The following is a 25,811-nucleotide window of genomic DNA, read 5'->3' on the forward strand; positions in this document are numbered from 1 at the left end:
TTGCTCAGGTTTTGTCCGCCATTGACTATAAAAGCTTCGAAAACGGTTGCTTATCAGCGATCATAATTATGGATCTGGAGACACTAACTTAAATTCTACTATAGTCACAAACAATTCAAAATATCATTCAACAATGATATTTTAATATGCAGAAGAGGCTGAAGGTACGATTTCTTCTGCAGGAGAATCTGGATGATGCTCATGAGGGATTCATAATGTAAGAGCAAAAACTGATCTTTTAGTTTGCTTATAGATGTGCAAACATGTCTCTTTGGTTTGAATACTTTTTCATGAAATCCATGGACACCAGTGAAGATCACAAATCATTGAAGAAAAAAGGTTCAGCACACTGTCTAGTGGGTCTAGATGACCCAACTCCCAACGTTAAAGTGCCTAGGATAGCACAAGGGTTAAACTCAAATAAAGGGGTGAGAGGGGAGGGAGGGAGGGTGGCGCCTGCAGGCGATATAATGCCGGTTACGGCTTTAATTGGTGTTTTGTTTGATTTCTAACACACGACTGGTGTTCCTCTTACCTCAGGGACCTTTCCAGGTGTGGGAGGGGGCTCCTGGAATCAGATCATCCTCCAGGGGCCACCACCGCCACGTCTTCCTCTTTAAAAACTACTGCATCATCTGCAAACCGAAGAGAGATAGTAACACTGACACGCAAGCGTATGTTTTCAAGAACATGATGAAGGTCAGCAGTCATGTCTCAGGTTTTTCCCTCTGTTTATCCACCTGAAGGCTGACTATGATCCTCTGTAACCTGTTGCAGCTGAACAACATCGATGTGAATGAAACAGTTGAGGGCGACGACCGCGCTTTTGAGATCTGGCACGAGCGGGAAGACTCTGTGAGGAAATACACTCTACAGGCCCGGACTGTTACCATCAAGAACTCGTGGCTGAGAGACTTCAGGGAACTGCAGCAGCGATTCAGCATGCCGGCATGGAGTAATTCAGAAAGACCTTGTTTTTTCTTATATTTAAAACCTTCAGACCAACAAGCTGGTTGTAAAGTTGCTTTTTGTAAGCATTTTAAGATTGAATGATATTTTTTTCCAGATCCTCCTGATTTTGTAGAAATTTTGGCAAACTGCACTGCAGAGTTGGGCCAAACGGTTAAGCTTGCCTGCAAAGCTACTGGTGTGCCCAAACCTGTCATCACCTGGTACAAAGGTTAAACATTTTTATTTTTTTTCCACATTTCTAAAACCTCGAGAAATAATAAAAGCCATTCAGCAAATGTTTTGCTGATTGCTTGTTTCCTTTTGGACATGCAGACGGCCGTCAAGTTGAGGCGGACCCTCATCACATCATCATTGAAGACCCTGATGGCTCCTGCACTCTGATTCTGGATAACATGACCGCCGATGACTCTGGCCAGTACATGTGCTTTGCCGCGAGCTCAGCTGGAAATGCCAGTACTCTTGGAAAGATCACTGTTCAAGGTAAAGGAAAAGCAGAAAAACTCATTCTAAGATGAAGATGCTCAGGCTGCTGTATTTGAAAACCAGAAAACCACATTTTCTTTGATTTGAGCGTTGACGGCTCCTGTTTTAAGCTAAAAAAAATAATTCAGAGGTTACCCAAAACAGTTTTTTGTACATTTTAGCTTTAATAACTGTGTCTCCTAACCGTTCAAATACACGTTCTTGTTTACTGAAAAAACTTTTTTTTTTTTAAAAAGTAAACACATCGTCTATATTTACAATTTTCATGTAATTAAATTAGTTTTAAGTCAAATGTTTGTTTACCATGATAGTCTGCTGATTCCAAATGGTTTAAAGAGGAAAAAGAGGAACATCTTTTGTGTGAACAGAATTAACCTAAAACTTAACTAAACTTTGCAACAAACATAAATACCCAGACGGGCTTATATAAATCAAACCAAAATTATAAATTAAACAACAGTTAAAGTTGGTATCAAAGGAAATTCTTTAGAAAAAATAAATCAGGCAGATTAATCCAGGTGAACCCTGGTTTGGGTGAATACTTGATTCTGAATCTATTCTCATTTGATGATCATCATTTTCAATAGTGTTTGATTAAAACATTTTGCATTTCTTGCAGTACCTCCTCGTTTTGTGACGAAGATGAGGAATTGTGTGTTTGTTGCCGGTGAAGATGCTCAGTTTACTTGTGTCATACAAAGTGCGCCCAGTCCCAAAATAAGGTATACTCCTCTGGGTTGTTATTGTTTAATAAATAATTTACTTAACCGTCTTTTCTTTTTAAAAAATCTACATTTTATCTTGTTTAAGGTGGTTCAAGGATGGACGGCTGCTAACTGACCAGGAGAAATATCAAACCTACAGTGAACTCCGCAGTGGGGTTCTGGTTCTGGTCATTAAAAATCTGACAGAAAGAGACCTGGGGCACTACGAGTGTGAGGTTTGTCTTTGAAGACCCGCTCCAAACATAGCTCCACTATTGCTCGCCATTTTTGTTGCACCAGTAATGTTAGGTTGGAGGCGTGGTGGGGCTGTAAGCTAGCGGGAGAGTTTCTTTTTCAACAGTTTTTTCACACCTTCACATAACATATGCATATTTATAACAAAAGTAATTGAAATAAAGTGTTTGGTTTGTGGGTTGTTGAGGGAAGATTTGACGGCGGTTTCTATAAATGTTTTCACACTTTGTGTTTTATTTGCAGACCGGTTATCACTTAGTCATAATTATGTCTCTTTCTGTTTTCAGTTGTCTAACCGTCTGGGCAGTGCCAAGTGTGCGGCTGATTTAGTCCTCCCCTCTGCTGCAGCCCGGACTGGTGAGAAGGCTATCATCATTGAAGGTCGGTCTTTCTTTGTCTGTCTTTCTGTAGTGCTTTTCGTCTGTTAGTTCTTGTAAATAAACAACAAAAAAAAGATGAGAAAACAACAATTTCATTGTGGTTTAAGGACAATGTAAGGAGCAAAGGCACTGTTTTTATTGTCTGTTCATTTATCTAGACGACTTTTAAATTCTTGTGTTTTACATGCAGTTACCGAGCAGGAAACCAAAATCCCAAAGAAAACCATCATCATGTAAGTGGGCTTGTTCCTCATTGACTTGAATGCATCTAAGCTGTATTTTATTTTGAAATTGTTTGATAGTATCCTGCTGAAACAAGTAAACGTGTGTGTAAACACTGAGTCAAACTGTACATTAATCTAAGTATAAACAATCAGCGTTGCTCATGTTTTTAAAGCTAAAACTGAATTTGGAGCACATTTCCGTGCGTGTAGTGCGCTATGCATTGTGCTGCATTTAAAGCCTGAATGCGAATCTATCACAGGGATGATGAGAGGAGGGGCTGTTTCCATGGGAGGGATGTTTTTTTTAAACTGACAGCTTTATGTATGACTGCAAGTAATTACACGACATTTATATTCAATCAAAAACTTCAGACGAATTCCACGTTTTGTTTATCGCCCAAACGACAACATAAGTGATTCAGCCCCAACTGAGAAGTGTCCCTACGGATCACAGAAGGCACCTTAACTTTATTAGGCTCACATAATAGCAAATGTGTGATTTATGGGTGTCGGTTCAAGTCTTCCAGCTTCGGTCGGCCGTGTGAAATGTGCATACAGCGTGGTATTTGTTACAGATCTCAGTGACTGCACTTCTCCTTCTTATTGCAGTGAGGAGACTATTACCACCGTGGTGAAGAACCCACGGATGAGGAGACACCGATCCCCTGGTTTGATTGTTGCTGGTGCGCACCGCTCTGAGACGTCCACACCCGAGCCCCCATCAGCCAGGCCCAGGAGGATGCCCGCCTCTAGGAAGACCACCATCCCAACTCTTTATGTCACTGAGCCTGCAGGCGCCGAGGCCAGGCCTGTGGAGAGCAAGCCCCGGTGGGTTGAAGTGGAGGAGGTTATAGAGTATAAGGTCAACAAGTCCCCCAGGCTGTCGAGGAGGAGAGGCGTCTCACCTGCAGGGTCTGATCGCTCCGCCACGCCCTCAAGGGCGAAGAGGTCTGTGGAAAACCCAAACGCTAACAATTCCAACAACAAGCTGGTGCAGCAAGATGTCAGCGACCACCTGCTGCCTCAGGAGGAAGAGGGGTCTCTCGTTGCCACGGGGTCTCCTTATGGAGAGCCAAGTGAGCTGTCGTCTGTTCTCTCTGAGGAAGACAGTGAAGATCAGGATGATCTAACTGTCATCTTTGAGTCTGAGGAGGAAAATAATGACTGTGATTCATCCAGAACACAGGAACCCGTCACCCTGAAACAAGGAGATCACATTTTGACTCTGGAAGACTTGGAGGATTACGTCCCAGAGGAAGGGGAGACGTTCGGTTCTTCGAGCTCCCACCGAGGGGCTGATGAAAAGCCCTGCGAGGTCTCCGTGCTCCAGAGGGAGATTGGGGGGTCCACGGTGGGGCAGCCGGTGCTTCTCAATGTGGGCCGGCCCCATGCAGCGCCGCGGCAGAGGAGCGGCTTCTTCTGCCGCTTCAAGGAGCAGCTCTCCAGCAGTCTTTTCACGCCTCCTTTCCCGCAAGGCAGCGAAACCCGACGCAGGCCAGAGAGGAGAGTCCCGGTCCAAGTGAGCCACGCAAAGCTGGAGGTCCAACCCTCGTACTGCTCGGAGGTGCAGAGGGTCGAGGGCGGTCAGCAGAGCTTCAAAACTAAAGTGTCCACTCAAACTTACGGTTACACATCCGTCGGAAACCCTGTCACTCTTCAAATCAAAGATAACCTCTATCAAAATCAATAAGTAAACATGTAACCTACTAATAAAAACCCTTGTAGTCTTAAACAGGAACTTTTCTACTTTAGAAAATGTCTCCATTCATAAAAAGAAAAAGATATGTGGGCTAGATTTTCCAGATCATTCCAGTTTAACCCTTGTGCTATCTTAGATGACCCCACCCTTACATTGCCGTGTTCTCCCTACCATGACAAAGGTGGATAAAGGTGGAAAGATTCCATGTAATCCATGGACACCAGTGAAGATCATAAATCATTGAAGAAAAAGGTTCAGAGTACTGTCTAGTGGGTCTAGATGACCCAACTCCCAATGTTAAAGTGCCTAGGATAGCACAAGGGATAAAAAAGCGAATCAAAAAAGGAGACCGATCCTCAAAGTTTTATGAGAAACGGTGGAAACAATAGAGTTTTTACACTAGAAAAGTGAAAGACTAAACAGGTTTAACTGATTAAAACAGCTGGAACTTTGCTCCGGTTTTGTCCGCCATTGACTATAAAAGCTTCAAAAAAGGTTGCTTATCAGCGATCATAATTATGGATCTGGAGACACTAACTTAAATTCTACTATATATAGTAGATAACTACTATATATACTATATATATACTATATATACAATTTTTATGATATTTTAATATGCAGAAGAGGCTGAAGGTACGATTTCTTCTGCAGGAGAATCTGGATGATGCTCATGAGGGATTCATAATGTCAGAGCAAAAACTGATCTTTTAGTTTGCTTATGGATGTGCAAACACGTCTCTTTGGTTTGATCTCTTGGATTTATTGCTTCGTTTATCTCTTCATCCTCCGTTCTTGTATATTTACCGGCCCTTGAATGGTGGAAAGCGATAACTGAAGTATTATTTTAATCCACTTAAGACGAGTCTCAGTTTCATTTTGTTCTTTGAATGACAAGCAAAACAACAAAAATATGTTAAGAAGTCAAATAAAACAGTTGATCTTGTCATTTTCCATTGTTTTCATGTTGCTTTTGTTAAACACAGAATTTCAGAAAATCGATTGCATATAAGAAGATAAAAGAAAAAACTTCTGAAATTTAGAAATGTATGTGGTTGTTATTTTTATTGCATTTGGGTTTTGGGTTTCTTGAGCACAAAATATTGTAGTTAGAGGATTTGTCATTTAAATCCACAGATGAACGATCTAAGTAGAAAATATTTCTTCACTGCTGGTTTTTACTTTTCTTTACGGCTATTTTAATCTCTTAAGACTAAAGTAAAGAACCGTATTTCTCAACTATCTTACATGGAAGCAGATGTTCTGCTCAGACAAAGTAGGTATTATTACAGGTTATTTACCACGTGTGACTGCATGAACTTGCTTTTACTCAGAATGAACCTTTTTGCTCAGAGAAATCAGAACTTTTACTCTTTGGTGTGCAGGATTGGAGCTTTTCTCTGCGCCGTCTCGAACAATTTCCTCTTCCTTACAAATGTGTGTGGTTTGTGCTGTTGAAAAGATGTAATTTAGAGTATGTTGTGTAATTTTACAGCACTAATGGATTGTAATTGTAAAGTACACATGTAGTTTTGGACAAAAAGGCTGAATAAAAGTACTGAAATAAATATATTTATTGCAATTTTTTCCCCCTATGTTTTAAATGCATGTAGACAAAAAACGGTAGCAAATTGTGTTTAAAAGTCAATATTCTTGTAAACAAAAAAAGAACATATTTGGATTTCTTTTTTCTAAAAGCCAATTTTGAAAGAGCTGGTTTAAAGAAAACATGCATTAAACTACGAACATTTCAATATAACTGGGGAAAAAGAGGTTTTTACATATTAGTGAGGCATTTCTTTTGTTCCGGGTGAGACATTTTCTGTGCTTTATTTTACAAGATGTATAGAAAGATAAAGTTGTCGCTGTTTCCTTAGAAGTTAAAGACCTTTTACTGTACAGATGAAGCTGCAAAGTGAGAAAAGTACATAACAGTTTTGTACAAATTTACATTTTTAAAACATTTCCACCCTAAAGCACCAACAAAAGCCTCAAAGGGACGTCAATATTTTCCTAAGTTAACAGGAAGCAAACCCTTCTCTGTAGTTCAATTGTTTTAGCACAAACAAATTAATACAATAAAATAAAAGGATTCAATATCTTAAACATGTAAAATAAGGTTTTCTTCAGCAATACACAACCCAAAAAAAAGGAGCAAACAAGCAACACAGTTGTGAGCTGAATTAATTGTGACACACTAGTACAGAAAAATCTGAAGTTTTTCTGAAGTAAATTTTGTCTTAATGATGATAAAATAATTGTACTTTAAGTAAAATGTATTTGCGTTTAGCTCCCATAATCTAAAAACAAACAAAAAATATAAAATAAAATGTTTTGGAAACAACTAGTCCGACATTGTAAAACCTAGAGATTGTAAAACGTGCTTTTGGAGCCAGAGGTGTGTTGTTGTAGCTTCACAAACCACCTGAAGGAATGTACACAAACAAGATGGCAGGATGTAAAAAAGGAGTGACTGGACGTGCCAAAAACACGCTGCGTTTCATGAAGAGGCCTTGGTTTTCTTCACCTTGTGAATTTCCTAAGGAGAAAAATATGAACAAAACTTTTAGGAGACGTGAAAGATGTTGGAGGCCCAAAAAGTCAAATCTAGAGATGCAGACTTCTGGAAATAAGCGTAACGCGTTTTAGTGACCAGATTTGTAAAAGTGGAAAAGCATCGTAAAGAAAGATATGCATGGATAACAAGAAAAGAACAGAGTAAATACATGAAACATTTTTTTAGTTTGTGGCAGTTTTGGCTAAAAATGTACAGAAACATCATTTTAAAAAGCCACAAAGATTAATAATTGGCCAAAGACTTAAATAATAAAGTGACTGCAACAAAACAAGTTTATGTCAGGAACAGTAATCTCACTGAAAATATTTGAATCAATTAATTCAAGTTAATTTTAAATAGATTTTATTTTGTGGGGGAACTCTGGAAGTTTTTTTCCCAGCATGCTGCTCTCTTGAGGTGTTCGGAGTAAACTCAGCCTGTCCGTCTTGCGCAATGCGCAGATGTTAAGATGGCAGCTAGCAAAGAGCTACGTGATCCTAATAAATGAACCGTTTCTTCCTTTTTTTATGGCACTCGTTTGATTTTATGACTCTGACTGACTCGGAGCAACGAACGGCACGCTGCAAAATCTGTTTGAAGGCTGTCGCTACCAAAAGTGCTGTGAGATGCGCAGGCACCTGTCACGTTGTTTTACAAGCAGTTTTCCAGCTTGTAAATGGTAAATGGCGTATACCTGTATAGCGCTTTCCCTTTACAGTCACACTCACAGTCACACACACACATTCACACACTGGTGGCGGCTCCACTGCAGAACACTGGCGCCAAACTTTCCACCAGAGGCAAGGCGGGAATCGAACCTGTAATATTCCAATCAGAGGTCGACCGCTCTACAGCTGCACCACGGCCGCCCATAACGATTGTATTTAGCTGCACTTTGACTTCGGGTCAACTCCCAAAGGGGATGTTCGAAGAAAAGTGGTTTTGTTAAATACATTCTTCCATTTTTGTTTAGGAGGAAGTTAAAACTGGAATCCAATAAATCAAGTTTGGTGCAAAAAGATAATCAGGTTTTATTTTTAGGCTACATTGTGCAGCCTTGGTTTCACTTTTATTCTCACAGCAAGGTAAAACTTTATTGTGGTTGATGCCAGGATTCTCCTTTAGGTCCAAACTCAAACAAAGTGAACGTCTAGCCAATGCAAATCAGTGTATTTTCCAACCTCATGTAAATGACTATGCAGATGATACCCTTTTGTTAAGGTAAATGCACAAGACGCTTTCAGTTTGACCAGCCTTGAGAGCCTTGCTGCACATAAACGGCCTTGTCGGAGCAGTTTCATCTGCGCCTGTGAGGGGAACTGCTGATAAAGTGGCAGCTGACACCTGCCTCCACGCCCCTGTGGGCAGCTTGTTGCCTCTACACGCCCTCACGATGGCTGAGAGTGGAAACACGACGCCACTAAGGACGGCCATCGAGGACTTTTTCCATTCTGGGAAACATCAGCACTCTAGGGGCCACCGACCTGCAAACCCTCAGCATCCGTTCACGCCTTGAAGTGATTTTTGAGTCGTTCTCTTTTTGTCCCTCGTCCTCATAAAAGGTGCTTCTCAGGTTGTTTGGTGCACTGATTTGAACCACTTTCCTATCACGCACTAAGACTCTCCTGAACACAGACTGTTGTCTTTCGAGGGTGACTCACCTCCTGAAGAGCTTGTTTTAAACTTCCATAAGCCTCCTCCAAATTATTATTGATAATCACCACATCAAAGACATTCGGTTCTTTACCTAAAAGAAGAAAAAAAGAAAAAAAGCATTAAGGGAAATCCTCACAGAAGAACTGCTGCTATGTTCTTTTCCTAAAACAGCTCCTTACTAAACTCCATGTCTACTTTGGCTGCACGTAAACGCTTCTGCACGCTCTCCTCCGACTCGGTCTTTCTGCCTCTTAGACGTTCTTCCTGAAGCCACGAAAACCAAAGACAAACATCTTAAAAAAGGCCAAACGTCTTGATTTGCTTAGGAATGAGAAAATACACAACAGCTTCTTGAGAAAAGAAAAAAAAAAAACATTTTCCCCACCAGGACTTCCAAGGATGGAGGCTGGATGGAGATGTAGAGCGGGTTGAGGTCCGTCTTTTTGATGTTCTTCACGCCCTGCATGTCAATGTCAAGTATGCAGATGAGGTTCTTGGCCTGGACGGCCTGCACGGCGGCTTTACTCGTTCCGTACAGGTTCCCCGAAAACTCTGCGCTCTCGATGAACTCTCCGTTGTCGATGCCTGCCTGCATCTCCTCGCGAGACACGTAATGGTAATCTGACGGAACGGAGACGAACGGTTAGCATGGAATTAAAGGAGGAACGCCGCAGTGACCATAAAAGGACAAACTGCAAACAGTACCGATGCCGTTCTGCTCTCCAGGTCGAGGCTTTCTTGTTGTATCTGGAAGGACAGGAGATTTAGTTTTCTGAATAAACGAATGAACAAATACACATATAGTTCTATTGATGTTCTATATTTAGACAAACGGAAAACAAGACTGCACGTATTTACAGTAAACCACACCTCTATAAAGACTTGTACTAGTTTTTACTGGTTGAAGGCCCCATTGTTTTCCTGGTTCTCTTTCTTTATAATCGTATCTTCTGCCATTTTTTGGTGCTTCACTCCCTCTATAGTTTTTCAGCTATGTTATCCATTCAACTATTAAAACGTTCAGCTCGTTCAGCTTTTTCCAGCTGTGACTTTTGGTCCTTCAAATCCTTGAACTTTTCAAGGGTTTTTGCCTCCATTGAAAAACACGGGGAATCCTTTGCTTCTTTCTGTGTAGGAGCTCGCTGGTTCGATACCCGGAGCTCGCATTATTCACAGAAATATATTTTTGTTATTGTGTTGTTCTCACTTTATTTATGGTCAACTTTGATCATTTCTCTTTAAAAAAAAATTATTTTTTTTGCCAATTATTACCCTTTAAGTTTCATTTTCATTCAGCATTAAACTCTGCATTTTCTTCTAGAAATGCAGCTCCTTCTAGCTTTATCTGTTTTTGTTTTTTAGTTCTCTGTCTACTTTTTCCCCCCTATTGTTGCGTCTATGTTTATGAGTTTGTGTGTATTGTTTCTGTTTCTGCTCTTGTCTGCCTTCTGTTGTCTTTTCTTTGTTGGCTGAACTTGTCGTGTTCCTTAGGGACCATCAACCTGTTCTATGGGGACTAAAGATGGAAAATAGCCTGATAGGCTCTAATCTTATATAAATTAGCTTTACTGTTGACCGGCTAAAAGCCTGATGGTAAATGACAGGACTTACGGGACACGCTGAAGCCAAACACACTGTCGTATTCGCCCATGAGCTTCTTCAGCAGGGTGCTCTTTCCCGCCCCCGACGGGCCACTAAACACCAGGGGCCTGGGTCCAGCCATAGCTGCAGGAGAAGGAATAAAACACAAACCGCTGAATTCTTTTCATTCTTTCCAGACAATCCGAGGTTCCAGCCAGAGAAACCGGCCAAACCGGCCTAACGATCGTCATCTTTATCTCCATGTATTTTTTTTTAAATAGAATAAGAAACTCAACAAATATTGACATCATATCTTTACAACAAGAGTCGAGAGAACAAACCTCAAAAGCTAGAAAAGAAAATCCTCTGATCTTTTTGTTTTATCATGTCTGTTTTGTCAAATATTGTCAACAACAAAAAAAAAAAAGCCCCACAAACTCTACTTTACCTTTTCACCTTTCCTGAAATCACGCAGCACTTGAGCAGACGGAGGGAAATGAACGGGCGGACTTATATTGAGTCAGGATGGGAGGGTCACTGACAGGGTGGGGCTGCCTCTTCCACGTCAGCTTCAGCTTTCTGTTTCTTTTTTTTCCTATTGTAAACACTACAGCAACTGCGTAAAAAGCTGCTGCGTCAATGTTTTTAAATAGATATGCGGAACCTGCTCAGCAGGTAAAGCCCTTTTCATCATTAACATTAAAAAAAAAGACTTAAACTCTGCTTTAGTCCTTTAGTCATAAAACATCCTTTTAGTTTCCCGACAGAAACAGTTTAAACAAATGAAAGCACAGGTGCCCTACGTTTTACTGCAATTTGATTTATTCAAGCTTCAACAGTTCCAGTCGTGGACTGAAAAATAAAGAAATGTAGGTTTAAATCTAGTGTCAAATGACTCAATTGTGTTGTTTTCAGGTCACATTTAGCGAACCAAGTTTTTAACACAAGAGAAGCCCAGGAAAAAAAAATCCCAATAATTATTTATATATATTTAACCACAAAATACAGAATCTACAGTCGATGATCAATGGTTGCATCCAATTAAGATGAAAATATATATATATTTGGTGCATAGTTAAGACCTAGTTCTGCTCAAGACCATTTATTTCTCTAAACTTAAGTTGTCAATTAGAAAGATTAGCTTCTGATTTCCCTCAAACTGTTTTCCAAAAAAAAAAACCTTTCCTACTTAGAAGAGGCTGACAGGAAATGAGAAACATGTGAAGCTACGATCAGCACAGACTGACTCTCATGATGAACGCACAGAGAATCATGTGATCAGATTTACAACCAAATAAAAATCACGTGAAGCCTACAAAGCACTAGCGGCTCCGTGAACCAGAAAGGCTGAGCGTCACTGTCAAATTCTATTGGACATTTTTTTAATCTACATTTCAGTTTACATGACAGTTTGGTTAAACACTGTTAACACATAACTAGTGATTTAACCAAATCAAAACACAACTTTCATTAATTCAATGAGAACATTTTACGTAAAAAATTGACAGAAAATGTTTGTTTTTTATATAAAATTGATTAAAATGAGATGTTATCAATCAATGTTAAGTACATGTTCTAAGAGAAGATCAATTGATTATCCTTAAGAAAACACACAGAAAATACACATGTATTGCATTACAGATGTCCTGTTTACTTGAATGTAGATATTATTGTGGCAAAGTAATAAACTGATTTTATCTCTTGGGTTTGACGGTTTTCTGTTAATTTATTTCTTTAGTATCTCACTGGTTGGTTAAAAATATAATATGTTAAATGTCTGTTGTGTCAAACTGCACCAATGTTGTTTTGCTCCGAATAAATACCATTTAAAAATGCTCAACAGATTATCAGACTTTTCAGTAAACCAAAACCTAAAAAATTGGTTCCAACTTAAATGTTTTTTTTTGTTTTTTTTTTAATATTGCAAGGTATGTAACATCTCACAGATATAAGCTTATATTCTAATTCTTCAAAATGCACATTTTTAGTGACAAATGGTAGAAAATGCATTAATTTGCATGAATAAGCAAACTGGATATCTTATAAATATTTTTAAAAAAGAAGAAGAAAAAAGAAAGACAATTTTGTTAGTGATGTAATTTTTCTCCCAAATTACATTTTACAAAGGGTTTCCTAATTTAAGTTGACATTAAACAAAATAGATGATACTGGACGTTTTTATGCTACTATCAAAAGTTGTATCATCCATCTAGGATTTATATGCATCCTGAAATAAAATAAAACACCGGTTGACTTCTTGGGCACCATCTTTTCCTGTAGCTCCGTGACAACAAAGTGTCTCCAGGAATGAATAGTGGTTCCGACACAGAGATGGGAAAAAGAGAACAGAACAGCAGAAGGAGGAAAGGAAGTCAAAAATCCTCATTCCTACCTGAAAACAGTCTGATAAAATGTCTCATGTACATCGGGAGGCAGGTTTTTCTGATTCTGCAGACGGTCCTCGGAGCATTTTCTGCCTCCGCCGCCCTTTTCCTCACCGCGAGACGCCTACGTCATCACTACGTACCCAAACACGTTACGTCCGCGCGCGCCACTGGACGCGACCAAATGAAATAAACAAAAGGAGCAGGAAATGCTCGTTAGTCGGGAAAAAAGTTGTATTGCTTCTATTTGCAGTAGTCAGATCTTTATTGCTGAGGATTACAAATCTACCGTTTTAAATTTTTTACTTAAATAAAAAAATTGTTTGTTGGGTCTTTGCAACTTTAAGCTGCGCGCGCGAGAGTCCAGCTTTAACGCTCTGCTCTTTGTCGCGTTGTTGGGTTGTTTGTTTGTTTGGAAGTTGCTGTCGAAACAAACGCAGCCGTGTGGGTTTCTTTCGTGGAAACTGGGAATCTAAACTTCCTGGATGAGTCCACGCTAACGGCCCGCACCGACCACGCAGCTCTGCTAACCAACGTAGCTGCTAGCTAGCTAGCTAAGTGTTACTTTTCCCCCCCGAATCTCCACTTTTTTGCCCTTTTGAAGATGTTTGGTTCATCGAGATCCGGAGGCATCCGTGGAGGCCAAGACCAGTTCAACTGGGATGAAGTGAAGGTCGATAAACACAGAGAGAATTATCTCGGTAAGTCCATAACGTGCAGTCGATTACGCTATCAGCGCGTGCCACACATCCAGGAAAGATTAGCTCCAGATGCTTTTAAACCCCGTGTGGCCCCCCTAAAATTAGGTTGTTTTCCTACCTTTTGTTATTGAATTCCTCATTACACAAGGCTTGGCTTGATCTAATAGCTTGATATCAATCCCGATTAATCTCCGTAAAGAAAGCAAAAACGTGCTGTCAATGCCTCCTCTGGTCGACACGTTCGTTGTCTCTGTGCCCTCGCCGCTGCCAGCGGGTCAGCATGCCCAGAGAGAGCTACGTAGTGATCACCACAGTAGTCGGGACCGAGAAACATGTAACAAAAGCAAATCGACAAGCTCTCATAGCTGCTTAGATTTCTGAATGTTGTCTGTGTAAAATATGAGCTAAAACCACAACCTTTCAGGTGCAAAGTCAAACAGAAATGAGGCTCAAAACACCCACCCTTAACATGGCAGGAGACTGTTGCCTTATGTGTGGATTGCCTAAATACTTGGAATTAAAAAAACAGTCTAACAACAAGACTGCACTTGTCTATAATGAGATATTCTAAAAGACAAAGTTTACTCAGCTGGAGGAAGTTTAAAACATTGATCTGATATCAATTTTACAGCTTATATTGCACACTTGTATATACTGTTTGTTTGTTTGCTTGTTTGATTTTATTATATTACAATGTTATCTTTACTACTTTTCCCTTCCTTACTGTTCTTGCACTGATGGTGATGCTTAAATCTCATTGTACTATGCACAATGACAATAAAGCCATTCTATTCTATTCTATTCTATTCTAATTTGATTCTTACACTTGAACCTTTATGGGGGAAAATGCAAAAGGATACATCTACTGGAGAAGTCTGGACTGCTAATATTTTCATTTAAATGTGTGTAACCATGATCATCTTTAAAAGTCAAATAGATTTATTGAAATGATTATTTGGTGCAAAACATTAAAACATCTAGATAAAAGAAAAAGTCTAAATATAAAGTATAACAATCCTGCATAATACATTTTGTATTCTGAATTTGTGGCATTTGAAATGTAGAATTTAAAGAAGAACCTTTACCTAAATAGTTTGACCTCTTCTGCGTTTTTTCCAGGAAACTCCTTGATGGCTCCCGTAGGACGATGGCAGAAAGGGAAAGATCTGACCTGGTATGCAAAGGACAAGAAAGGTGGTGCTCCTTTGTCCAAAGAAGAGGAGCTTGCTGCAGTCAGAGCTGCAGAGGAGGAGGCACTGATGGCTGCCCTGTACGTGCGACTTCCCATAAGCCATTTCCTGTACCTTCTTGAAGATTAGGACACAAAAAGTGATGCTTTGCGTTTCTTGTTCTGAACTTAGAGGCCATAAGAATATAAAGAGACAACCAACAGGGCTTACTAAAGAGGTATGGATACGTTGCTGGTCAATATTGGAAAAATTGCTGTCAAGTCCTGTAAGTTGAATTTGATTTTTTTTTTCAGGATCTTGTAGAGGTATGCCGGAGAGAAGAGGTTGATGGTGAAGAGAAGGATGTGGATCGTATCTCAGGTTTAGGAAGCTCAAGGTGAGATTATCTTCTTGTCTGTGTCATAAAACAGATTTTTTTTATGCAAAATGTTTGCTTTAGGAAAATTTCAACTTTTCTTTTTCTTATTATAAATGCAATTTGCTTGAACAAATGTACAGAAGTTATGTTTAATTGTCCAAATGACAAATGGGAGTTTGTTAATAGTTTTTTTTTTTCTAGTTTATACACTAAAATGAGTCAAATGATTTGTTAATCAGGTTGCTGGTGAATAATATTCTTGGATATTTCATGACTTTTCTTTGCAGTTTTAGGTTTGGCAGAATTCAACCTTCTGTTCAGAGGAGATAAGGTGACTGGCTGTCTGTGGTTTGTTTAAGTTGACTCCATCTTTATTTCCCTCTAAAGTGCAGGGTCACGAAAAATGGTGCTGTCCCAAAAGGAAAAGGAGGCGGCTAAAATGGGTCTGCAAATTTTTACAGTAAGTCGTCTTTCTACATCATCCATACTGCCATTTGGAAACATTATTGTATTAAAACAGCATTTTTTAATTGTCAAAAATTAGTAGTAAATATGTGTTTGATTTTTAATTTTTTAACTATTGACTTTATTAGCATTAGTTATTTAGCAATATTGACGAGGGTTGAGTATGGCAAAAAGAATGAGTCGATTCAGGACTATATGATTAAATATGAATCACTTAAACTTACAAATTTGTTTTTTTTATATATATATTGTAATTTTTTTATACTTAACCCTAAGAAATACTCTAATCTAGAAAAATAAAATTCTTGCTGACGTTTCAGCATCATAAGACTGAAGGAGGCCAAGAAACATCAGCAACAACAACACAGAGTTCAGTGAAACAAGAAACTGAAGTCCGGTGAGAAAAGCGTTTATTTAATGACCTTTACAATGTACAGTCTCTTATCCAACGGTATGTAAGGGGAGGAGTAAATGAATAAAAATCTACTTACTGTGTCTTTAATATTTAGACGTGAAAGTAAAAAGAAGAAAAAAGAGAAAAAGAGCAAAAAGGCAAAAAAGGAGAAGAAGAAGAAGAAAAGACAAAGACAGGATTCTTCCTCTTCAGAGTCAAACGACGACTGCAAAAGGTTTGTCAAAGTCTTCATTCAAAACTGTAGAATTTTAAAAAAATGTCATAAAAATGAGTTTATAACAGGGACAGATTTTCACTGAAGACACCATGACTACATTTCCATTTGCACACTTCTATGTATATCTATCTACCTGACAACAAAGTGTGTTATACAAGTCAAAAATAGGCGCTAACACGTTTTTAAGAATACAATCTTTAAAAAGGAGAACAGCATTCTTTCAGCTGTAAATATTAGCATTTCAACGCACAATACTTATATATTCAATCCAATGAAAATGATGTTTTCGGTGTTTTTAACATGTTCTTGTAGCATTTTTCTCATGATGGAGGACATATAGAAAGAAAATTTATCTTAAAGCTTGGAGAAAGCTTGTAGTTTGATAGAAACTACAGTCGGCGAGCCACAAGCTCCCTGCTCCGCTCCATTCAGATGCTGACAAATAGATCCATGAACGTCTCAGTTTTCCACGTCTGAGCTGTAATCTGGATCCAAACTGTACGTATGGCCAGCTCCAATATGGCTCGCCATTTCTGTTGCACTGCTAATGTTATCTTGGGGTTGTGAGAGCTGTAAGCTAGCTGTGGAGAGTGTAAACAAAGGGATGATGGGAAATCAGCACTGGCGTACCCCCACTGGCCCACCTGCAAGGCAAAGGCCAATTTCTGTGGAAAACCCTTCCGCTGTAGGTTTCCATAACCATTCGGTCTGCAACAACCGTTCTTAATGTGCTGACGTCACCTTATGTGATTGGCTGTCCGTTGGTCTGATGACGTGTCAGATGGTGATTGGTCTGGACAAATTACGATACTACCATAGAAGAAGATATTTCTGTTGTAAACAGAGCTACGTCATGGAGTAAGATAATCTTCTGAACGTGCTTTTATTATTGTTATGATTATCATTAAGTGCATTTGCAGCCGAACGGACAGCGTTCCGAACCTTTCCCTGCTTGCAAACACAAAGCTACGAGACTCCGGCTGCTCTGCTCAGAGAAACGGTTTGCATGTGTGGAGCAGCCGGTTCATTCTAACAGCCACAGATCTTTTTATAAAGTGGGTTGTGGCCAAATCTCTCTAGAAACACTACAAAGAATGTCAGACACTACTTATGAAGGAAAAGAACTTTATGTTACAAAAGGAAATGTGAACTAAAACGCTACGTAGTTTGTCCAAGTGGGGTTACCGTAGTGTGACGTTATCCTCAGTCAAATGGACCCCAAACGGTTATTGCAGGCCGAATGGTTACAGTACCTACACCGCTCTGCAGAAACTATGTCCTAGAAAACGAGACAGGTTTTTTTGATTTGGCTAAAAATGGCTTCATCGGAATGAGTTGAACTGTGCTTTATGGTAAACATGCAGGATGAGTGTTAAACACATCAGAAGTGGAGGTTTGTGAGGATACATATAATGCTGCTGGAGTGGGTGAATATTCCACTGTGGCCCAGAAAATCATTTAATCTCAATCTCAATGTAATGGTTCAATAATATTGATAATAGAAAAAACACTTTATCTTTTTGCCTGAGAAATATTCTGTACTTGGACGGATACAACAAAAATAACTTTGAAATGCTAAGAACAGGATTATGGCAACTATGTTTAAGGGACTATATAAATTGGCTTTTTCCCCACTCCCCTTAAACAATTAAACTCTGTCAATCATTATGTTTAAAAGATTTAATGTGTAATGTGTGTTATGCATGTATAACTGTCTATGATTACGAATAATTTTCTCATTTTTTTTTTAAATCATTTTGCGAATTAATATCTTAACTTGTTTTAACTTCATCTTAACTTAATTTATTTTTTTCTTTTTCCTGTTTCTGATAATTACACTTGTTTGAAATAAGCCAAATCAATCAAAAAAAAATCAGTCTACCTGCAGCTTTTATTTTGAAGGATACAAAAAGTATTAATGATTTTCTTTTTTGATTATTACATTTCCATTCCCCTCAAAACCCCATCTTTCCATTGAGCTCTAACCATGTTCTTATGCTTATTGCAAAACTGCATGCTAACACTAGAGGGAGCTCAAACACTAATCTTTATCAGTGTTAAGACTTTCAATTTAGAAAGCAAGCATTTTGAAATTCTGGCTTTATCCTGTGGATGAGGAGCATGCATAAACCTTAATAATTTAAAGTTTTATTTACAGCACTGTCAACATAACATATTAGCGTTTTCCCTTTTCCATTCTTTTCTTTTGGAGCCTTATAAAGGGAGCTGCTTCACCACACACCACTTATTGATTGTTTGCCTCCTTTTGATTTTCAGACAGAGAAAGGACCACCACCATCATCATAATCCATCATACCGCAGTCAGAGTGGAGCCAAACCCCGTGACAGCCATTCAAGGGGGGGTGCAAAGGCCGAGCAACAGCCTTCCCACCCCCATCGTCGGCATAAGCGACACGACACAGACTCCTCTGATGGGGGGTCCCCTGCTCGCAGTAACCCCGCCACGCACAAGAAGGCCCCTGCTGATGCCAAACAAAGCCACAGGCGGCGCCACGACACGGACTCGGACGACTAATGTCCCCCCCCCCCCCTAACCAATTAAGGGATGCATAATGTGGGCGGCGTCGTGACCAGCCACGAGAGCCGGGTGTACCTCGGACAAGCACACAGTGGATGGAGACTAGTCAGTGTGACAGATGTTGGCCTCATGGTAAAATGAAATCACTATGAAACGCTGCTGATGCAGCGGAAACTGCTGTCTGTTATCTTTTACTTAATTCAAATAAAACTACAACCCACTTTGCTTGAATCGTCATCAAAATATCAAATACCTCAGAACTGCTGCAAACAGGGGAAAAGGTTTTCGTGCACCATAAAATGTGACCTGGACTTATTTAATTCACCATTGTTTTTTTTCCTTCTGCACATCACTTTTTAATTAGCTGCCCTTTAATTTGTAATTAAAGGTTCAATTTCCCGACCGCTGCTCCAGAACTCTCCCCACAAGTCGTAACACAGCGTGTTTGCATTCGTCTTGAATTGGTCTGAATGAGGGGATTCTTCTGAACGACAATAGGAGGGGGGAGATACACTTAGAAAAGGAAAAAAGAAAAAAAGAGCAAGGCATTCATTAAGTAGAGTGCAGAAAAGTAGACTGGTCCTTTTTATTAGGCTAGTATCCGATAGACCACCACACACAAACCAAGCTGATGTAGCAGCAGGAGTGGAGGCCAGACAAAGCGTGACCTCGTCTTCCTCTACCGCCATGTTTTATGGGCCTGACTGCTTCAGCCATAGCAGCTAAATCGACCTGCAAGAATGCACGCAGATCGCCACCCTGACACAAAATGCCACAGGGTGTGCTCTCACCAATGCAGCGCTGAGAGGAACATCCCATTTCTTCCTGAGTCATCACGCTTAAACAATCACTTCTTCTTTTGGGGGATTAAATTTGCTTTGCAACATTTTTTTTTAGGATCATTTTCTTTTTCCGTTCACGTTCATTTTTACTGCAAACGTTTACTTTAAAAGAAGATAAAAATCCCAACAGTCTCAGTATCCTAAAAATTCAAAACTACAGAACAAAAACACAAAACTGCCCAACAAATCGCTTCAAATCATTTTATTTTCAGGAGTCCCCCCTCCCTCCCAAAAAGGCAAACAGAAGCTTTTTCAACAAACAAAACCTTGAAATATTCATTACAAATCAAAACGTGAAATATGACCCCCCCCCTCCCCTCAACAAGTAGCAAGACCTAGATTATTTTAGGAACAACTTTTGAAAGCAATAAGGAAGTGTTTACAACAAAACAGCCTGAATAAATCTGCATATTTACACCAAAGATCCGTTTAAAGCATGCAGATATAGCTTTGGTATTGCTGTAAAAAAAACAGTTTTTTGAATAAATTAAACAGACTTGCTTATGATTCTCAAACAGGGATATTGAAGTTAAATTGTAAAGCAAAAAAAACAACAATTTTAGTCATGTCAAAAACAGATTTCAGTACAAAAGTCTAGGCCAGTGTTTTTGCCTCGCAGCTACGTAGGAGCAGGTGCCTCTTCAGTGAACGATTTGAAAACTTTCCTTAAAAAAAAAGCAATAAGTGCTCATAGAAAAGTGAGGTCAGTTTAAACGTATTACACTAACTTACGGGTTGTTAGACACGGTCATGGTAAGTTACTAAAGTAGCAGCAAAAGCTAGATCAGTGTATTATTCTGCTTATTGTTTATTTTAAAAAAAACACCCCAGTGATCACTTGCTACAGTTAATGACCATCAAAGTCATGTGATTGCAGAGGTCCACATGTGCTCTGAAAGTCCATTTCTCCCATTTATCATCTACTGAAAAAAAAAGGCTGCCTGACTGCTGGAGACACTGGAATTAACAACAGTGCAATAGTTTTCCTCATTTTCAAATCAACATGCACACAAAACAGAAAAGCAAAACAACACAAAGGCTTTACAAAAATAGACCCACCTCACCACTGGCACAGGTGATAAAAGCTGAGGTGAGGGCAGCTCTGACAATTAAGTAACAGTCTTGCGACACCTTAAAAATCAAAGGCTGCGTGCAGTAGATTAGGTTTTTCAAAGGCCCTGATCATTAATGGCTCTTGAGCTGATTGGACAGCCAATCAAGTCCTTCATAGAGACCATCTCCTGTGGTGGCACAGGTTGCCTGGATGTACCAGTTTCTGTTACGCAGGGAGTGCAGATTCAACTTGTCCGTTAGTTCTGCAGCATTCATTGCATTTGGGAGGTCCTACAAGCAAGCAGTGTAAAAAAACAAAGTGTAAGAAAACACAGAAAGGTTTGTATGAAATTATCTATTTATGTGGCATTGCATTACTTGTTTGTTGGCAAAAACCAACAGGACCGCATCCCGCAGCTCATCCTCCGCCAACATTCTCAGGAGCTCCTCCCGGGCCTCGCCGCAGCGCTCTCTATCATTGCTGTCCACCACAAAGATGAGGCCTGGAGCGTGGCAAGAGCAAAGCATCTTTAAGACACCAAAAAAATGAACACATCTCTAAATTGAGGAAATATCAGACTTAAACTGTACCTTGAGTGTTCTGGAAATAATGACGCCACAATGGCCGGATTTTGTCCTGGCCACCAACATCCCACACAGTGAAGCTGATGTTTTTGTACTCTACAGTCTCAACATTAAAGCCTGGGAGGGGAAAACAAACGTCACAACAGGATCTAGTGATGAGCAATCACAAAACAACATTTTTTTCTGTAACAGGATTTTACCACACTACACCAAAAACTCACCTATGGTAGGGATGGTGGTCACAATCTCCCCAAGTTTGAGTTTGTACAAAATAGTCGTCTTTCCTGCAGCATCAAGACCCACCATGAGTATTCTCATCTCTTTCTTCCCAAACATTTTAAAGAGTCCTGCAAACACGTTTCCCATGGTGGCGGCTGACAGGCGCTTATTTCTGCTTGAAAAAAACAAGTGTATCGAATAAAAAGGAGGTGGAAAAAAAAGGCGAAATGAAAACCAAAAACCCTGTAGGGAAGCAGAAAAATATGGTAATCAAGCAGCATCTTCTCACTTTATTATAATAACTACAAATACAAAAATAGAAACAACTGGTCAATATCTTTTTAACAATATGCAACTTTGGTTGTATTATACCAAAAATATGCACTTTTGAAATTTCTAATTTAAAAAGAATATCAATAGGAATAACCTATGACTTTGAACAGTTTGTAGGATTTTAGCTTAAAGGTCTAGGAGTAAAATTTTAGCTGAATATAAATCCGACTGCTGGGAAAAATTCTGTATACCAGTAGATTTGAAAAAACAAAAACAAAACACGATTGGTTGAGTTTGATTGTTTGTTTGTGTTAATTCCTGTGCTTATCGGATGCTAACCGGAAGTTCAAACAAACTGTTGCTCAAACAACGCAACTAGGGTTATTTGAAGCGTTTCAAGCGCCACATTTAGAAGGTATTTCCTAATCGAACCGCATGTTTGCAGCAGGATGTGTGACCGACTGTTGTGGAGTGAGGACTGCGCCTCACAAGTTGTGCAACGACGTAAACAAGGTACTCCCCTGTTGTTAGCGTGCTAATGTTGAAATGCTACCGGCAGCCCAACCGCTCCGGGTCCTTTAGCGGTTAATTGACTGACTAATCACTTTAGCATCTCAAGAGACAACATTTCATGTCAATTTAGTTAAAACTAAAAGAAACTTTGGAGATAGGAAAAACCCGAAACACAGAAGAGCATTTTGGTTGACAACTGTGGTGCAAAAAGCTAATTCTCTCGGGATAACTACACAGGAAGAAAGCAGTTTTAGTTATACAGATGGTAAAACACCCAAAATAATCATATGAGCGGAATATTGCAAAAATTGCTGCACTTACGCGGCTTCGATGTTTCCTTTAAGGCGTTTCCTTTCTTGACAGGAAAATGGCGACAGTTTGACACGTCGGATGCAAAAATCAAACTTCCGTGATTAACAAATAGGGAAACCCCGCCCCCTGTGGCCGAGGAGGGAAGTACACATCCTGCGCTTCCGCTTAGCTTTGGTTTTCATCCAAAGACTCCTTTCCCTTCTACCAGTTTGCATAGTTTCATCGGATTGCAACTTTTATTTTAAGACATTTTAAAGTGATTTTATTGGGACAAAAAAAAGTTTTGGCAGCACTGAGGTGCTAATGCATGCTTTTATTTCCAGCAGACTAGATTATTGTAATGCCCTGCTCTCTGGTCTTCCCAGAAGAAGGATATCAAACCTTCAACTTCTGCAAAATTCAGCCGCACGTGTGCTGGCGAGGACCAGGGGGTGGGAACACATTACACCCATTTTAAAATCGCTGCATTGGCTCCCTGTGCAAGTCAGAATTGATTTTAAAGTTCTTTTATTGGTTTACAAATGTTTTTATGGTCTTGGGCCTTCATAGTTATCCAAAATGATTTTAAAGTAGGAGCCCTCGCAGACCCTGACGTCCTCTGATACAGGCCTTTTGGTTATTCCAAAAGTTAGAACAAAAACATACGGCGAGGCCTCATTCGGTTTTTGTGGAACAGCCTCCCAGAGAGCCTCAGGGCCGCAGAGACTGTTCATGTTTTTAAAGGAACGCTCCAAACCTTTTTAATCTTGCTTTTAATTGAAATTTAGGAATTCATTGGATATTTTTATTTTATCAATTTAATTTGTGTATATAGCTATTTTTGTTTTTTATTTATTTATGTTTTAATCAATCTATTTATTCATTTTAATGTATTTAGTCACTTTTACCAGTTTATATGTCTACTAAGGCTTATTTATGTACTTATTTTCCTTTTACTCCTACATTTTAGCTGTAATTCCAGTTTTCCTCCGAGGGATCCTCCACATCGGAGATGGAACATATTTTGAAAATACAAAGCCCGGACAAAATACGTGGTTGTGTCAGGAAGGGCATCTGCATAAAAATCTCCTGTGCAAATGAGTGAAAGCTGATTTGCTGTGGCGACCCCTGATGAGATATGCCGAAAGGTAAACAACAACAAAAAATCACAGCAGTTAAATTAAAAAGAAATAAAAAGTCTTAAAAAAACATTTTTTTTTTTTATCAAGAGCCCCAACTAAGAACCATAAGCAGGTGACGCCTTAGTGATTTATAACCTGTTTTTATAAACCATCAACTTTTTCTGCTTCTACTTTTTTTTATCTACAATTATATTATTAAGGAAAAGTTTTTCAGTTTTAACGTATTTGTGGCAGAATTGTAAAAACAAGAAAGGAGAGGACCGAAGGACCACACAGTGCAGCCTTCTGATGCCATTTCGCTCTGCAAACATCGATGATCATTGCCAAAGGGACCCCTTTTTGCACAAGGTAACATCTTTTTTAGAGTGCCAGCTACTTTTTGTAAAACTAACTTTTCTTTAAACTCACATTTAAGAGCTTTAGCGAACAAATGTTTGTTTTAACTTAGTTTGCAGCTGTTGCATATTTTTCAAAGGGTCTGGAGTCAAAAACATTTTTGATAACACAAAGCAAAGTCTGTCACAAACCCTTTTTTCAGCTCTGAATGAAGATATTTTGGCTTCACCAAGTACTTTCTTCATATAAATATTTAAGTGGAGTAATAGATGAAAATGGTTTACTTAGAAATATTTGGCTATCAGGTTAAATTAGAAAAAAACCTGTCAGTAATTAGTTCAAGGCAAATTTAAAGCTGCTTTTAGTTTTCTCTTGATACTATTTGTTTTATTTCTTTTTTATTGATCATTTGAAAAATAAATGCACATTCATGAGAACCTACTGTTTGATTTTGCACAATGTTTTATCCTCTTCATCTTTATCTGGTGTTTGAAAAATCAATTTACCAAATTGGTGGTTATCACTCTTCAAAGCTTTTTTTTTATGCTGCTTAGTGTGATCTGCCTTTTTTGCACCAATAGATCATTTGACACGGTCAACAACAGCTTTTCAGAACAGAATAAAAGTTTAAAAAAAGGATTATAAGCTGCTTAACCATCTAAGATAAATCAGAAAAAGGTTCAAAACCGAAGTACCACCCACTGTGAACTTTGTTTTGTTGTTTTTTGTACCTTGGAACAGGTACAAAATCATCCACAAAAGCACCATAACTAACAGATTTATCCTCCAATTTAGACACGAAAACTCTCATAGTAGAGCCATCGTTATGTGGATTGATTACATGTTTGTCACAAAGATGTAAACTAAATAGATTTTAGTTAAATGCAGTGAAACCAAAAAAGGTTAAATACAGGAACCAGATTATATTTCTATGTGCAAGAGAAGAACCAAACTGCATTTGGAGAACAGTAGGAAACAGAAGCTTTCGCGTCACTTTGGGCTGACATTGTTCATGAACTGTGTGTCATGATTTGTTTTTAAACTTCCTGCTGTGAGTTATTGACATTTATGGATTTATCGTAGTTCATAACTGACAGGTTTACATGTCGTAAGGTTTATACTACCTCCTCTCCGACATTAATATTTAGATGACCAAACCATTTTAGCAGAGGAACCCATGATGCAAGATAAACCAACGACCCAGGAAACAATTAAGCAAAGAAACAAATCAAAGAGGAATTGTTGCCCTGATCTTTCACTTGTTCTCCAAGAGCACAACTGGAAAAAAACAAAAATGATTTTTTTTTGCAGAAAAAACTCCTTTTTGAAAACAGAAACTGGCAAAGATGTTGAAAAGTACCAATTCATGAAACCTCCCAACTGAAAGTTCTCCATGTGATCCCAGGTCTTGTAAAGCTTCCCTTTGATTCTTCACCCATCTTGACAGTATAAAAAAATAATTTGCTAAAAAAAACAACAAAAAAACATCTGTTCGGTTTGAAATGACTTATTTCCAAGAACATCATCAGAAAAAACAAGATCCTTTTTTCGTTAAAAAATGATTTTTTTTTGGTAAACTAAAAATATAGCCGTGAAGGTGAATTGTCTCCCTTTTGTTGGTAAATTTGATATCCGTCGTCATCGGAGTCCATCGTTAAATTCATTAACACATTCCATAGACATAAGTAAAGGAAGTTAACCAAAATCCAGCGAAGACCACAAACAAACCCATTGCTAATATCCACTTGAAGGGGGTCCTGGTTATCCTTCAATATCT

At 39.0% G+C, this 25,811-nt stretch overlaps 4 protein-coding genes across 22 annotated transcripts in view; 2 read left to right on the forward strand and 2 right to left on the reverse strand.

Moving 5' to 3' along the window:
* obscn (obscurin, cytoskeletal calmodulin and titin-interacting RhoGEF) overlaps positions 1–6,285 on the forward strand; it is a 70,661-nt gene extending 64,376 nt beyond the window's left edge. For all 15 annotated transcript variants that reach the window (XM_023964965.1, XM_023964967.1, XM_023964966.1 and 12 more), the window contains 9 exons: positions 541–699; positions 778–955; positions 1,067–1,180; positions 1,285–1,452; positions 2,075–2,177; positions 2,266–2,395; positions 2,702–2,795; positions 2,985–3,027; positions 3,628–6,285. In XM_023964965.1, coding sequence (XP_023820733.1) covers positions 541–699; positions 778–955; positions 1,067–1,180; positions 1,285–1,452; positions 2,075–2,177; positions 2,266–2,395; positions 2,702–2,795; positions 2,985–3,027; positions 3,628–4,708 — 2,070 coding nt within the window. In that variant the 3' untranslated portion in view covers positions 4,709–6,285. The remainder of the gene's footprint in view (positions 1–540; positions 700–777; positions 956–1,066; positions 1,181–1,284; positions 1,453–2,074; positions 2,178–2,265; positions 2,396–2,701; positions 2,796–2,984; positions 3,028–3,627) is intronic.
* Positions 6,286–6,516: 231 nt separating this feature from the next.
* LOC101175509 (guanylate kinase) lies at positions 6,517–14,829 on the reverse strand. Of its 4 annotated transcripts, none has more exons than XM_004079404.4 (7): positions 14,682–14,829; positions 10,542–10,655; positions 9,636–9,677; positions 9,316–9,551; positions 9,110–9,194; positions 8,936–9,021; positions 6,517–7,256 (listed from the first exon to the last, which is right to left on the reverse strand). In XM_004079404.4, the coding sequence occupies exons 2-7, from the start codon at positions 10,651–10,653 to the stop codon at positions 7,218–7,220; spliced, it is 600 nt and encodes a 199-aa protein (XP_004079452.1). In that variant the 5' UTR covers positions 10,654–10,655; positions 14,682–14,829; the 3' UTR covers positions 6,517–7,217. The 4 variants fall into 4 exon arrangements, with proteins under 4 accessions (XP_004079452.1, XP_004079449.1, XP_004079450.1 ...); XM_004079401.4 differs by lacking the exon at positions 14,682–14,829 and adding an exon at positions 13,715–14,036; XM_004079402.4 differs by lacking the exon at positions 14,682–14,829 and adding an exon at positions 12,904–13,060.
* On the forward strand, positions 13,045–19,011 carry c17h1orf35 (chromosome 17 C1orf35 homolog). Its single transcript, XM_004079405.4, has 8 exons — positions 13,045–13,596; positions 14,716–14,866; positions 14,958–15,003; positions 15,080–15,162; positions 15,532–15,604; positions 15,930–16,006; positions 16,119–16,238; positions 18,519–19,011. Exons 1-8 carry the CDS (start codon positions 13,500–13,502, stop codon positions 18,775–18,777), a joined length of 906 nt encoding a protein of 301 aa, XP_004079453.1. The 5' UTR covers positions 13,045–13,499; the 3' UTR covers positions 18,778–19,011.
* A 1,395-nt stretch (positions 19,012–20,406) lies between these two features.
* arf1 (ADP ribosylation factor 1) lies at positions 20,407–22,846 on the reverse strand. Of its 2 annotated transcripts, none has more exons than XM_004079399.4 (5): positions 22,587–22,707; positions 21,482–21,722; positions 21,267–21,377; positions 21,054–21,178; positions 20,407–20,966 (listed from the first exon to the last, which is right to left on the reverse strand). In XM_004079399.4, exons 2-5 carry the CDS (start codon positions 21,624–21,626, stop codon positions 20,808–20,810), a joined length of 540 nt encoding a protein of 179 aa, XP_004079447.1. In that variant the 5' UTR covers positions 21,627–21,722; positions 22,587–22,707; the 3' UTR covers positions 20,407–20,807. The 2 variants fall into 2 exon arrangements, with proteins under 2 accessions (XP_004079447.1, XP_004079448.1); XM_004079400.4 differs by having other exon boundaries at positions 20,656–20,966; positions 21,482–21,651; positions 22,587–22,846.
* Between the last annotated feature and the right edge of the window lie 2,965 nt (positions 22,847–25,811).

This window comes from Oryzias latipes, chromosome 17, assembly GCF_002234675.1.
Source record: "Oryzias latipes chromosome 17, ASM223467v1".
Classification (NCBI taxonomy): domain Eukaryota; kingdom Metazoa; phylum Chordata; class Actinopteri; order Beloniformes; family Adrianichthyidae; genus Oryzias; species Oryzias latipes.

Coding starts and splice junctions, on each gene's coding strand:
- LOC101175509 (XM_004079402.4), bottom strand. CDS start 12,937: ATGTACATGAGACATTTTATCAGACTGTTTTCAG. Junction 10,656..12,903: donor TTTTATCAGACTGTTTTCAG/GTAGGAATGAGG, acceptor CTTCTCCTGCAG/CTATGGCTGGACCCAGGCCC. Junction 7,257..8,935: donor TAAAACAAGCTCTTCAGGAG/GTGAGTCACCCT, acceptor TTTTCTCCTTAG/GAAATTCACAAGGTGAAGAA.
- c17h1orf35 (XM_004079405.4), top strand. CDS start 13,500: ATGTTTGGTTCATCGAGATCCGGAGGCATCCGTGGAGGCCAAGACCAG. Junction 15,004..15,079: donor CAACAGGGCTTACTAAAGAG/GTATGGATACGT, acceptor TTTTTTTTTCAG/GATCTTGTAGAGGTATGCCG. Junction 16,007..16,118: donor AAACAAGAAACTGAAGTCCG/GTGAGAAAAGCG, acceptor TTTAATATTTAG/ACGTGAAAGTAAAAAGAAGA.
- arf1 (XM_004079399.4), bottom strand. CDS start 21,626: ATGGGAAACGTGTTTGCAGGACTCTTTAAAATGTTTGGGAAGAAAGAG. Junction 21,378..21,481: donor GACCACCATCCCTACCATAG/GTGAGTTTTTGG, acceptor TTCCCCTCCCAG/GCTTTAATGTTGAGACTGTA. Junction 20,967..21,053: donor TGGTTTTTGCCAACAAACAA/GTAATGCAATGC, acceptor GCTTGCTTGTAG/GACCTCCCAAATGCAATGAA.